Source organism: Clinocottus analis, unplaced genomic scaffold, assembly GCF_023055335.1.
Source record: "Clinocottus analis isolate CAN_PGR_092001 unplaced genomic scaffold, fCliAna1.0.p SCAF_7, whole genome shotgun sequence".
Classification (NCBI taxonomy): domain Eukaryota; kingdom Metazoa; phylum Chordata; class Actinopteri; order Perciformes; family Cottidae; genus Clinocottus; species Clinocottus analis.
In genome coordinates, this window is record NW_027176229.1 from 16,892,126 (window position 1) to 16,905,581 (window position 13,456).

General features: G+C 39.8%; 3 protein-coding genes across 4 annotated transcripts; 2 read left to right on the plus strand and 1 right to left on the minus strand.

The window, feature by feature from the left end:
• The first annotated feature begins 985 nt into the window (after positions 1–985).
• sftpbb (surfactant protein Bb) lies at positions 986–4,765 on the plus strand. 2 transcript variants are annotated; one of them, XM_068566904.1, is made up of 11 exons: positions 986–1,167; positions 1,509–1,558; positions 1,824–1,898; positions 2,133–2,255; positions 2,343–2,474; positions 2,559–2,639; positions 2,737–2,920; positions 3,031–3,173; positions 3,368–3,448; positions 3,744–3,854; positions 4,269–4,765. In XM_068566904.1, exons 1-11 carry the CDS (start codon positions 1,116–1,118, stop codon positions 4,305–4,307), a joined length of 1,071 nt encoding a protein of 356 aa, XP_068423005.1. In that variant the 5' UTR covers positions 986–1,115; the 3' UTR covers positions 4,308–4,765. The 2 variants fall into 2 exon arrangements, with proteins under 2 accessions (XP_068423005.1, XP_068423006.1); XM_068566905.1 differs by having other exon boundaries at positions 2,343–2,468.
• usp39 (ubiquitin specific peptidase 39) lies at positions 4,757–10,054 on the minus strand. Its single transcript, XM_068566903.1, has 13 exons — positions 9,877–10,054; positions 9,495–9,573; positions 9,291–9,389; positions 9,078–9,210; positions 8,542–8,694; positions 8,224–8,449; positions 8,014–8,088; positions 7,745–7,812; positions 7,103–7,291; positions 6,232–6,374; positions 5,880–6,015; positions 5,653–5,739; positions 4,757–5,010 (listed from the first exon to the last, which is right to left on the minus strand). Exons 1-13 carry the CDS (start codon positions 9,938–9,940, stop codon positions 4,957–4,959), a joined length of 1,506 nt encoding a protein of 501 aa, XP_068423004.1. The 5' UTR covers positions 9,941–10,054; the 3' UTR covers positions 4,757–4,956.
• A 250-nt stretch (positions 10,055–10,304) lies between these two features.
• Positions 10,305–12,130, plus strand: cunh2orf68 (chromosome unknown C2orf68 homolog). The gene is made up of 4 exons (XM_068566906.1): positions 10,305–10,534; positions 11,506–11,639; positions 11,720–11,865; positions 11,954–12,130. Exons 1-4 carry the CDS (start codon positions 10,428–10,430, stop codon positions 12,074–12,076), a joined length of 510 nt encoding a protein of 169 aa, XP_068423007.1. The 5' UTR covers positions 10,305–10,427; the 3' UTR covers positions 12,077–12,130.
• The last annotated feature ends 1,326 nt before the right edge of the window (positions 12,131–13,456 follow it).

Below are 13,456 nucleotides of genomic sequence, written 5' to 3' on the forward strand. Positions count from 1 at the left end.
TGCAAGGAAGGAGCAGAGTCAGAAGTACAAGGTGATAGACAAATTGCATATCCAAGACTGCTCAAAGATCTCTCAAAGAACCACCTCTTAAATACTCATCATGACTAACAGAATACTAACAGAAACCCTCATGACGTCTTCGGCCTCAGCGGGAACCTTTGCCCTCGTCCCATAGAGTGGTTTTGCAAGAAATGGTCATATGATAACAAAGGAACTGCACGTTTCTTCAGACAGAAACATACAGATTCCCCTGTCTCTTTGCGATCAGGAGACATGCTGAGTTTGTGTGTAAGATTAAACAGAGACAGTTCAATGAGAAGTCTGAATATTACAGTGAAACAGTAACTGAGTAAGAGTAAATAATGTTTTCTTCCAACTATAGATAAGTATGTATGTATATTTCTCTACTGATCTGTGCTATAAATGTAATGTATATGATTCCAATCGTTTGTGTAATTAAGATCCCTCACCAACCTTGTTGAGTGCTTTCTCATTGTTTGTCACCATTGTAATATGTGTAGACATTTCTATTGTATGCCCTTTCTTTCCACTGAATAGGGAGTGTGTATGTAACGTATCCGTATGATGTAATCTTGCTGATTGACATGATCCCTCATAACGCCTGAGGCAAACACGGAGGCTTCAGAAGACATCCCTCTTGAATTGGTGGAATCAAATATGTACCTTGTGTGTGTAAATAATGCTAATATAAAAATTAAAAAAAAAACAGCCAATGTGAAAGCTGCCAATTGAATGGTGATTTAAGCTACTCCATTGAGTTCATGTTTGTAAATGTGACTCAGCACCTCACCAACCTGTTTAGTAAGCCAGAAAAATATGTAGTATGTCCCGATGCGTTACGTGACAAAATGCATTGCGTCCCCCGCCCTTCCACTGCAGTACTTTATGATGGCCGCTGGAGGCAGTGTGTACTGGAGCAGCGAGTCCACCCTCCGAAGCACAAGGTGGCACTGCTGCACCCAGAGGACGCACTGACGCGCTGTTTGCGACGCGGCAGAAGAACAACAGCAGCAGCACGGATGTTATTATCAATAGTTAGAATCGACCTATAGACGATCATCTGCGCCTCACATCGCTTTGTGCTCCTTCACACCATGTCGGCATCTGGCTTCATCCTGGTGATCCTGGCGGTGTCTCTGTGGCCCGGTGAGATGGACTGGTACCCACTTCAATGTCCGCATCACTGTCACCTGACAGGAGTTATTTATTATGCTGTCAACAAGCAGGTTATCATCGTGGGATGTATATTATCGGGGGAGTTTTTCCTGGTCCCATGTGAGGTTCTGGGTCAGGGGTGTTATGTGTACAGATTGTAATGCCCTCTGAGGCAAATCTTGTATTTGTGATTTTGGGCTATGCAAAATAAACTGAATTGAATTGAATAACAACTCACATTTAAAAAAAAAAAAAAAAAACGGGTGTAACGTTAGCTATATACTCGCCAGTGCTAAAATACTAAACAATGTGTACATTTTGATGTTTTAAAGGAGACTCCAGGTTCATCATAGACCCATTTTCACTCAAACAGGAACCGCTGGTAAGCCTGACTTGTATTCTCTCTTTTGTCCCCGCTTAGTTTCAAAGGCCAACATACCAATACTAGATTAATAATTTAAAAAATACTCACACGCAGAGACCTACTGATTACACTGAAGTGTGTAAAAACAAAATGTCTCATTCAAAAGAATCTGTGAGTAACATATGTATTAATTGAGGGTGATGTTATTGCCACATACGGTGACATACGGTCAATGTTGCTGACGTGTGTGTCTTAAATAAATACTCTGACTTCTCCTCATTAGACATTAGATATGTGTTCAGAGTGCAGCCAGGTCATCCAGCTGTCCGCCAACATGATTTCCAGCAGAGATACCAAGGTGAGGATGTTGAAGGTTTACTCACTTTATCTTCACTTCCCTTTACGGATCACTGGGTCTGAGGAAGTGGTTACTTTCGAACGTCAAAGCCTTGAAATGTGCCATCTCCAAATTGTTTCGTCTGTCAAGCTATTTTGTACATGCGTGTTTGTATGTTGAGTGTCTCTTTGCCAAGTCGACGCTCAGTATTCTTGCCACAACACAGACAGAGCACTAACTACTCGGCCTTTGCAGGAGACTGTCTACGAAACCCTGCATGCTCTGTGCCAACGCCTCCCAAGAGAACAGGCCTCAGAATGTGACTCACAGGTGAAGGTGTATTTGCCGAAAGTCCTACAGCAGACACCCGGTCATCTGGTAAGCGTATCCACTTACCATCGACAAATAATCAACACTTTGGCCTTCGATGATGACATTTTAAAGCAAGATCATGTGCTCATGTAGAAACCAGGAGAAACCTGTCTGGTTTTTGGACTTTGTGCTGCCCACAAGGAGGAACTGCTGAACCTGCCCCACCATGTCACCAACACAGACGTGTCCTCTGCATCCGCCTCAGCCCCCAGAACCCACGTTAGTGTGAGAAAAAGCAGAAGTTGGTGTTGAAATGAAAGATTAAATAAAACTGTTTCACTTTCATACTTTAAATTTCCCTTTCTATAGGGGCAGTTCAACCCTGTTTGCACCCTGTGTTTGTATATTATCAACAAACTGGAGACCCTGTTGCCCAAAAATATGACTGAGGTGATGCTTTTTTTTTTTTAAATGTCACTTTGTATTAAATCAGGCACATTTCCCCCACCACACATCACATCATGTAAATGTGTCCTCTGCCCTGCAGGATGCTTTGATAAAGATCATGGCAGAGGTCTGTGATCTCATGCCGCTGAGCTATAAGGACCAATGCGATGATTTTGTCGACAAATACGGCACGCAGATCGTGGAATTCCTCTTATCGTCTGCTGCACCTCACGCAATATGCACTCTTTTGCACGTCTGTTTGTTGGAGGAGGAGCCTGTTCCAGGTCAGTCGAATGTTCATAATAGCACATTTGGATAATAACAATAATAAAGTAGGTTTGACGGGAACATCAACCTTCCACCAATAAGTTTTAACGCTCTGCTGATTCCCCAGAGCTGTTCCTTCCCTCGGATTGTGAGTTTTGCCGCACGCTGGCTGTGCTGAGCCGACTCCACCTGGGTCTCAACGCCACCGAATCCCAAACTTCCTCTTTCCTCCAGTCTGTGTGTGTCCATCACCCCAATGCCATCCCCAAGGTCTCCCTTAACTCTAAATATCCCTCGGCAATCACAAATCACTATAACTAAAGAATGCATGGCCTTTCCTTGTTTATTCCTTAAATTAGATAAGTATATTTTTAGGTAAGTGATTCATGCAGTTTTAATCAGATAAACAAAAACAAAAAAATCTTCGGCACATTGCATAAAAGTACTCTGGTGCTTCTTTTCAGTGTGAGGCTTTCACCAAAATGTACGGCTCCCGACTGCAGAAGGTTTTGGGGAACCAGATGGACGCCCCACATGCTTGTGAAGTAAGAAAGAACACAATGAGCTCTCTCACTGGGAGGACGTAGAGGAAACTGTTAAATCCACAAGGCTTCACGCAGTAGTACAGATCCACCAGAGGATTTGTCCGCAGTAAGGGGTACTCAGTCATGGTCAGCAGGTCCACACACCTTCACCAGGCCTAAAATTAGCTCACTGACTGAAGCAAATTTGACCATTTTTGATCACTTGCAGCAGCGCACTTCTCAAGATGACTTTAAAAACTGCACAAACTTTAGTGGATTCACGAACATCATTTCTTTGGGCCCATCTTTCCCACAGAGAGCTGATCTGTGTGTTTCCGTGAAGAAGTTGGAGCCGCTGGGAAAGAATCGCTGTGCTTGGGGGCCGAGCTACTGGTGCCAAGACATTCAAACTGCTCAGAAGTGTGGTGTAAGTTCAATTCAAGAAAACAACATCAGTAATGTGTTTCCATGAAAGTCTTTTGCCATTTGTAGCCGTGGCCAACCGAATCATTACATATATTGAGATGGATATTTTACAACCATCAATCCTGCCCCAGGCGTTTGTCACACGCAGGTCTTGATAAAATCTGTTATTCCCATTATTCTGACTCAACTGTATGATAGTTTTCTAAATGTAATTCCATGATGAATAACTAAGTCATACTGTATTTTTAGTAATCAGGTGATACAATTAGTTGTCTTAAGAGACACCATACAAGCACACATGGTCTCTTTGCCCACTGGGCTGACCAGCTGACTGCTTAAAACCATTTAAAGTACTAATTTGATTTTGAGAGTAATTCAATTTCTGTTTCACATCCTACTTCTGTTTTATCTGCAGAACCAGGCCTTCTGTGAGAAGTTCATGTGGAAGGAGTGAACCAAACTGCCAGCCTGAGAGCACAAACATAACTACTTTTCTTTTTACAAATGTATTGCACTGTATTGTATCGCACTGATCAACTTTTTTGTTTTTTTGGGAAAATTCCTACCAAATGCTAGTTTGTTCAATAAGCATAAATATTAATCGTGAAAATATTTGGTTTGTATAGTGTCACAAAACTGAAACAGCAGTTTATGCAGTGATGAACAGTTTTGTGAGAAGTATTAGTCTGTAGATCGCTAAATATGTCATTATGAATGTTGATATTGCAAAAAACATTACCTAGGATGAGCTCTCAGTTAGGAGCTTTTTTATGTATCAAACTTTTATTCGAAAAGAATAATATACTGTTAGACTGTCATCCTATGATCTCTGGAGCAAATAGGCACATACACATTACCAACTGCTAAACCTTCATTAAACTTCAACAAACAGACAGAAAAACGTGTCTTGGAGTTTGTTTATTTGGAAACATCCATACGGTAAAAACATAAAACAGTTCTTTACATTTATTTGTTTGTTTTTTTGTGGTGATAAAGAACACATCCTGATACAATTCACCCTATATTCTGTTGTTATCTTGACTCACTTAAATACCCAGTTAATTTGAATGAGGCCATCCCCAGTAAGGAACATGCTGCCTCACTTACACCTCCGTGTGGATCTTTTTGTCATCGTCACTCTCTTGTCTCTTCCAGATCTATGAGGGAAAGAAAAAAGACTTTGTTACTTCCAAAGACAACATTTTACTTCATGACTTAAACCTGAAATCTGGTATGAAAAAAGGATTCAACTGATACAGGTTTTTGAAAGCTACGGTATATTTATATATGATACTTTTTTTATAATCATAATAACTATCAGTTCACTTCAGTAGCTCTTAATGGTCGGTTCCTTCTTTTGATAATATTGAAAATATATTTACATGACTCTTTTACATGTCATTACATTTTTACATGACATTACAGCCATTCCACGGTCATCTTATTCGTCATTACAGTTAAAGAGTCATTGCATGACTCTTTTACATGTCATGTACATTTCACATCTTAGTTAAATTCATGTATGCAAAGAACAAAAATGATTTGATAGAATATTTACATGTACCGATAAGCGTGAAAAATTACGCTTGTTGAAAAGAGTATTATGATTTAATCATTATTTTCATATCACTACTTTTACTCCCCAAAATTACAAGTTAGAGGCACCTTAAATAGTTCATGCGAGTGCCATCAGATGAAAGGTGATGAATGGATGTGGCTTTAATAACACAAAGACATTTGGAGACAAGCCTTTGAAACAATTACATTGATGACATGCTCAGAATGAGTTGAAGACTTGCCTGGATGTAAGCCTCTGACAGCGTAATCATCTGGGGGAGAATGTCAGTCACCTGCAGATCCTGCATCTCATACCACTTCCCAGTTCCCTGATTAAACACGAAAAGGAGATTATTAGAGAGTAGAAAAACACAACACTCCCTTGGTCAGATAGAATTAGGTAGATTTGTAGGTCGCTCGGTAGTAATGCCACCAGAAACTGTTTCAGAAATATCTGGCTGCAACCTACATGATGCAGAACATGTATTCTGTACGCTCCTTCGGTGGGTTTCCCATCATGCACCACGTTGGCAACAAGGTCATAAGTTGTGTGTTTCTCTGTGAGTTGAGCTTCTTCTGTCAAGTACTCACGGAGGTCTACATTCCTGTCAAAGCAAATACAAAGTGACAACTTAAGTGCATATTCATACTGGGGACAAAATACACACGTCCATAGCATGTCATGTTACATTAACAAAAATGTAAACCATTCAATGTAAAAACAACGATTCATTACTACTAGCAACATGCACTTTATGGTTCCGTTAGGCACTTTGATCGATGCCATTTAATTTGCCTGACAGTATATAAACAACACTTACGTGATGGGGAAATTGACGATTGTGGGGTTCTTTTCCACAAAGAAGTTGTTCTTGGTGAATCTTTTGATGCAAAAGACGAGGTACGGAGGCAGTTTGGTCAGCTGGAACCTTTTGAGAAAATTCTCTTTGTAGGTTTTGTACTCCTGAGTGAAAATGAGATAGGAGAGCATGCACGGGTGCTCAATAAAAACAAACAAAAATGAGAGCAGATGGCACAGATTTCATGTCGGGTCGATTGCCGTGCGCCACACTAAAATTAGATTGTCTTTTTGCAAAGCGCTGTTGTAGTTCATTCTAGGTAGTCGTCACAGGTTAGCTTTTCTTTTTAGAAAGATAACAAATGTGGACAGAATGAATAATGTGAATTATCTTCTACAGCACACTCATACAGTGAAGGTGTGCCTTTTGAAAAAAACTAATATCACAGATTTAATGTGGAGTTGTTTGCCAGGAGAAAAAAATAACTCGTCAGAGAAATGTCTTCTTTTAAACTCCTGTGTGATCTGTTATAAGGGGATGGCACATGGTCAGAGACAGTTTTCAAGATCTCAAGCATCTTTTTAAATATGAAACCGAAAGGACTGCATGGTAAAATAGGGTTTGCTCGGCAGAGGACATTTAGCTACCCAAACTGACAGCGAAATAAGCGGTTTAACAGCAAACTGGTACATGAGACGGTAGATACCCAGTATCATTATCGCCTGTCTGTTAAGTGTGAAACAATGCATTAACTTAATCTGTAATTTCCTGGGGTTGCATCTGTTTATTTAACCTAAAAACACCAAAGCTTTCCATTTAGATTACTGCTTTGCAATATTGCTTTTAATCATTTTTATTTTATATTGCACATCATATTTAAGAAGAGTATTACCTTCTCTGTGTTGCCGTTGAACTTGCCCAGGATGTTGAAGAGAGGGACCTGCGGGATAATAAGCTGCTCCTTCTCATCCTTATACAATGGAGCTGTTGGGAGGTCAAGGGTTAGAAACAGGAAGGTGGACTCAGACATCTGCTCCTGGTACTCCTCTGTCACGAGCAATGCCTGTTTCTCCTCTGGTGTCTGGAAAAGGAAAAATAATTTAAAACATGGATTCTTTCAAAGGACTTCAAATCTTGTTTTGACAGGGATTCAATTGAAATAGTACACACAGTAAAACATGAATTATCTGGTAGCAAACTTAAATTTAAGGGCATCTGAAAATAAAGAATATTCTTTTGCCCGTTATCTTGTATCTGAATATCACATAAGCCATGTTAGGCTATTTCTACACCTCTATTTATTTAGGGTGCTTAAAAGTTTTTTGACCAAGTATTTAACAATGCATTAGAGAACCTAAAAACTTACCTTGAAAATCAAGAAAATCAATTCAGAAGGAAAAGAGACCACTCAAAAGGTGTCATTATATTACAAAACTGGTCAAACAACTCAAGAAAACCTTAGCTATGCTATTAGCAAAATCATTCATATTCCAGATGTCAATACATTATTTTATAACGCAAGCGGTATACTCACTAAATCTGGGTGTGGAAGTTTCTTGGAGAAGATCCGCATGGAGCCTTGAAATGCTTTTGCAATTATTGCTGAGGGCAGAAAGACAGAAGTGGGCAGAGGTTGATTCACATATTTTTAACAATCAATATATGATAAATTTGACTAAGTCTAACTAATTTGTATACATCCCGAGAGAATCGATATCTAAATAACCTCATTAAAGATTTTAATTCCATATATTATGACCTAACGAATAGGGATGAGGGCATTTTGATACTTGTCTGACTTACATTTTTTTTTCTTTGTGCCACCAAGAGCACCATGCAGAGCGTTCAAGAACCATGTCATGAAGTCCACAGCATCTCCTACAGAACAGAAAACAACCAATCAGCATCCCAGCCTGGTTTCCTGATAGCAGCATGTGTTAAAAGCCTTTCTGAGATCTGCGGTCCAAAACATTGTACAGTAGTGCATTTTCAGTTTCTGGCAACTAGCATTACCTTGCTTTGTAATTTGGAAGTTCTTCTTGCTGCACAGCACAACAGCCTGCAGCATCTCATGTGGAGACACATGAGCCTTGAAGTTTCTTGGATTCCACAGTTTGCGCATCAGCTCACCAAACCGCTGCACCAAGAGGAACATGATGTCTCCTGGTGGCCTGCGGATTCCCCTGTAGTTTTCCTCCTCCAGGAAGTAGTTTCGCAAGGGTGGAACATTGGAAAAAGCCTTTGTGGAAGAGGTAAACATTAAATGGTTGGGACTGATTAAAACCTTTCTGACAAAGTCCAGAGATGGTCCACTGTGGCGGCTATTCATACCTGTAATACCACATTGGCGTAATCATTGGCTTTGATGTTGTTCAGCCCTACAATGCCTGGCAGGTAAGTCGTACCATCGTAGGCTCGGTATAGTTTACCCTGCTTGTCTAGCCCTCCAATGTGCTGCTTGGTGAAAGTTGGTTTCAGCACATACTGTAGAGAAAGTGAGGACATGTCAACAGATTACATAGACAAGTACAGTATTTTGGACGCAGCACCTCAATATTGACAATATGATACAAAGTATGGCTCTCTTTGGTTTCAAAAAATACCCATTGTATGCTGTCAGAGCATGATTGTGTCTCATACAAAGAAGATATGACTATTGTATGACTTGACTGTGGTGCAACCGTTTAAACCAGGATTAGATGCCAATTAACCTCCTGATACAAAATCCTAACTCCTGCTAAATCGATAGTGTTATAACACAATATCATATATTTGCCTTTATTTAAAGTGAAGATGCTGAGCATAAAACAAATATTAGATCAGAAGTAGAAATACGAACATGATTGAAACGCCAAGACTTTACTTACGGTGATGTCTTCGAGTGAAGAGTCAATGATCTCGTAGTTGTCTGGCAGACAGTAAAACTTGAGCGTGTGCAGATTGAGGAACACATGATGGGTGAACTGCACACTGTGAGTGTAGGCATGGGACTTCAAACCTCTACCTACAAGGATGCACACGTTTAAATTTCTCACATCACAAAAGGGGGTTGATTCCTGGTTAATTGTCAGATATTCCACCTACCTTGGAAATATTTCCCACATATAAGGCACGCATAGACGTTGATGTGGGAGAGAGAGATGGAGCAGAGTTTCTCAAAGTCAAAGTCCAACACACTCCTGGTGGATAAACAAACTGGGAATCAGCTGAAGAGCTCTGGTGGAGGACAATGCTAACTAGCATTTAGCATCGACATTAGCTATGCACATTCAACTTCATCTTGCCTGTTGATAGTGTCAAGGTAAGGACAGTGGCGGCTTCTCCGGTCTTCCGTCACACGTCCCCGGCCTATTTTGGCTTCCACTGCAACAGCGAGTGAAACAAAACGATCAGAGTCGGATCAGATTGTTTTCAATCAGATGAACACAAACTAGCTAAACAGGCTAGCTAACATGATGACGATGGGTTTGAACCATACGAGTGATATCAGGACAGTTTATTTGTTTCCGCCAGTTCAATGTGTGCATTGTACTGGTGATTGTTGGTCTGTGTGACTGCACAGACCCGGCAATAACATCGGACTAACTTTTATCTGGCTCCTAGTAGCAATAGCGGGCTACCTGCTAACCAAACGCAGCACAGACGTTACCAGTAAATAAATATTACCTCTGCCTTCGTCATCCTCATCCTCGACTTCAACCTCCCTTTCTCGCTTCAGAGAAACCATCATAGCGGTTAGTTTGCGAGCTTAATGTCAAAACAACAGAGAAGCCACTAGTTTATTTGGAGGAAATGAATGGGTCGAGCACCGTGCGCGTCGAAACTCGCGGTGAACGAGCGGTTGTACGTCAAACTACCAACTGGGACAGTTAAAAGTAGCCCGGAGTTTCAGGCTAGACACATCGATCGACGAAAGCTGCTCAATAGCAATACCAATGTGACAACACGCTAGTTGTATTAAACTGTTACTTTATGTGTTTATATGTATATGTGTATGTGTTTGCCTGAGTCTATCAAAAAAAAAGTTCCCTCAATGAAAACAATGTTCATTTGTTGTATCTTTTTCTGAATTTGTAAACTCCGTGAGTGTTACATTTGGACAACCAAACATTAGCTAGCATGTACCGTTAGCTTTTTGTTAGTGGTGGCTGTGGCTCTGCTTGTTGCAATCATAAGCGCACACATACTGTCACCGTATTGGCGCTGTTTTTGTTAAAATGGACATTTTAGGAGACGATGAAGGGGATGACCTGAAAAACAAACCCGGCCGCTTGGATATGAGCCACGGCTTCCTGCACCACATCCGGAGGAACCAAATTGCTAGGTGATTTCCTTAACTGCTGTTAGCCAAAGCTAGTCGCGTTAGCGAGCATACTAGTTTGGTCATGTCGTCCAGCCTCAATCTTCAGAATTGCAACTACTCATAGTTTGTAGAAGTGACTTTGCTGGTGAAGCAAAGGTCGGCGGGTAACTTAATATCTTACCCTCAAAACGAAAACGCAAATAAATGCCGCATTAGCCAAAGTTATACTTGGTTTAATACACTGAAGCCAATATCATATAGCTGTTAACGTTGCGTATTGAAAAAAGTTTAATTCAAATCCAGGTTTTACTTGTGTTGAATCAATGCTGTGTTATCAGAGGAAAGTTAGCATTGAAGAACAGGCTATCTGGCTGGACATGTTTCTCGGAAAGAACCTTCATGATTGATGGATACAAAGCACCTTTTTACACTTTGTCTGATATTTGTTATCTCTACTGGTTGGTGATATTATACGAGTTTTAGGGGTATAATGCATGGCCTTAATAAAGAATAAAACATTTGGCTTTCATTATTATTAGGCACAGTACTATCAACGATATAATTACTGCTGTGTCTGCCTTTTTTTCATCCCGTTAAATGCTTTTAATTTAACTTTGCTTCCATTGTCACAGCATAGGTTTGTGCAAAACACATGCAAATGGGGATTGGCCAACATTTGTTTGTTTTTGAAATGCATTTCACTAAATATATAAAGGAAAACATAAAAGCATAAAATCTATTTATTTTGACTATACTTTTTTCATAGCAGAAAAAGAATAGAGTCAAAGTGAACCAACTTTATGTTTTAGGGTACAGGACTGATGCTTATAATCCTTATGCAAACTGCAGAAAAGCAATAACATTACCTTATATCTGTTTAACTAACCTGGTTAGAAGTTGAGAGATATGTTGAACTGCATGTTTTTGAAAGGCATATGGTATATTGTACATTTCAAAGCAATAACAAAATGTTGATTTCTTGGCTTCTTAAGAGATGACTATGATAAAGAGGTGAAGCAAGCCAAAGAGGTGAAGCAGGCCAAAGAGCTTCAGCGTCGGAGGCAAACCACAACTCCTCGACGACCCCGGCGGCCTGATATCCAAGTTTATCATCCTCGAAGCAGACGTGAGTTTGATGCACTTTGTTACTATGCATTTGCCAACAGTACATCAACTAAATAATATGCATGTATGGTCATTTCGCAGATGAATCAGAGCCAGGGGTTGGTGCTGAGGCTGAAGAGTCTAATGAAAGTGGGTCAAGCACAGAGACAGAGATCCATGGTACTGAACTCTTCTGGCTTGACTATCAGGCGGACTCGGGTATACTTACATCCTTCCTGGTGCACAAGGTTAATGCAGATTTCCTCGACTGATTTTTCCAGCTCTTTGATCTTTTACTTTGGTCGTAATTATCTCACGTGCTCTCTGTTCCTATAGGAGGACAAGCCTAAGAAGGTGGTGGATCGTGTCGCAGAGAAGAACATCTTAGATTCATCCATGAGGGCAGCTCTAGAGGCTCGAATTCGAAAGGAAATTGAAAAAAGACGAGACAAACGATGAGCGATATTCTCAAACAGTTGACTATGATGATAAAGGGGCAATAGACAAAGAGAAGCAATACTTCATTGGCAGTTCTGCACTTCGACATACCGGTCACGCTGTTGACAGTGTTGGGGACATAATGAGGACTCTGGGATCATGTACAGTGACCATCAGCAGAGATCCAACTTGATGACCCTTAATTAATCTGGCTTTTGAAGGAGAAGGAACAGCACTTATCAAAGACAGTATAGTTTGGAAATGACTGTCAGGTACACATTTACAAAAAAAATCTTACCTTGTATTGTTACCTCACACTCTCATTCATAGATTTAAGTTAACATTGTACACCTTCAAGTTCACTGGACCTTGGAAATGATATTAAGGCTTTCTCAGTTAAATTCAGAGGAGTATGTAATCTTTGACAGAGAGCACTGTTAACCTCCTCTGTTGAACAAGTCAGAAGTTTTTGTGTTTACACAGATCTATCTTTTATAGATAAGATGAATCATTTTTGTTGGTAAAATGCTGTGAATGGAACATCGGTCTAACAGTGAGTCAATGTTTAGAAATGTTAGAATATAGTCGTGTTTCCAGTGTGGCTGTAGCCATAATAGCGTATTAGTGTGGCAACTCTGTTTCATTGTTTTGAGTATTCTAATTTATTTTGAATTTTTGAAATACTTTTATTTTTGATACTGAATATTTTTTTAAGGACATGATTCTTTACGTACAAAACAAATGACACACACACACATATATATATATATATATATATATATATATATATATATATATATATATATATATATATATATAAATATATATATATATATATATATATATATATATAAATATATAAAAGCCATTTATTACTGACTGTCCAATTGTGTCTGGATGTGCACTTGTGGAATTGAACAGCCATAAAATGTGAATGCTTATTCTTAGTGTCTTGATGTGTTATGAAAACTCTCAGATGTGTGGGGGAAAATGACTATTTTTCTAGAAATATACATTTATTACAGGGTATGGAACAAAATACGATATCAAATGCAGTTGACTGATAGAAGTGTTTCACATCATATCCTCAGCAGGTGGCAGTATGAATCAGCGTTTCAACCCTGCAGGCCTTCTGTCTTCTGACAATATATAGAAACTGGAGAGCTAAATCTTGGAAATCTATTTAGGTACCAGCCATTAATTGCTTTTATAACAACTACTTTTTTGTTACTCCGTTTCCCCTGCTGGGACAAACCCAGCAGGTTCTAGCCAGCCAGTGTCATTCTCTGAATATGTGAAACAGACAAGCATGACATCTACAACAAAATTGATGAAAAAGCGAGGGCTGTCTAGTTGGGGATCAGACACTGAAGGAACCCCCAGAGACACAAAAAGAAAAAT

Bases quoted from the DNA above. Each gene is read 5' to 3' on its own strand.
- sftpbb (XM_068566904.1), top strand. From the start codon at position 1,116: ATGTCGGCATCTGGCTTCATCCTGGTGATCCTGGCGGTGTCTCTGTGG. The intron at 3,449-3,743 runs GTAAGAAAGAAC...TCTTTCCCACAG, and splicing joins ACGCCCCACATGCTTGTGAA to AGAGCTGATCTGTGTGTTTC. The intron at 3,855-4,268 runs GTAAGTTCAATT...TTTTATCTGCAG, and splicing joins AAACTGCTCAGAAGTGTGGT to AACCAGGCCTTCTGTGAGAA.
- usp39 (XM_068566903.1), bottom strand. From the start codon at position 9,940: ATGATGGTTTCTCTGAAGCGAGAAAGGGAGGTTGAAGTCGAGGATGAG. The intron at 7,292-7,744 runs GTGAGTATACCG...TTCCTTTTCCAG, and splicing joins AACTTCCACACCCAGATTTA to ACACCAGAGGAGAAACAGGC. The intron at 5,011-5,652 runs GCAAGTCTTCAA...TTTCCCTCATAG, and splicing joins TGTCAGAGGCTTACATCCAG to ATCTGGAAGAGACAAGAGAG.
- cunh2orf68 (XM_068566906.1), top strand. From the start codon at position 10,428: ATGGACATTTTAGGAGACGATGAAGGGGATGACCTGAAAAACAAACCC. The intron at 10,535-11,505 runs GTGATTTCCTTA...TGGCTTCTTAAG, and splicing joins CGGAGGAACCAAATTGCTAG to AGATGACTATGATAAAGAGG. The intron at 11,866-11,953 runs GTTAATGCAGAT...CTGTTCCTATAG, and splicing joins CATCCTTCCTGGTGCACAAG to GAGGACAAGCCTAAGAAGGT.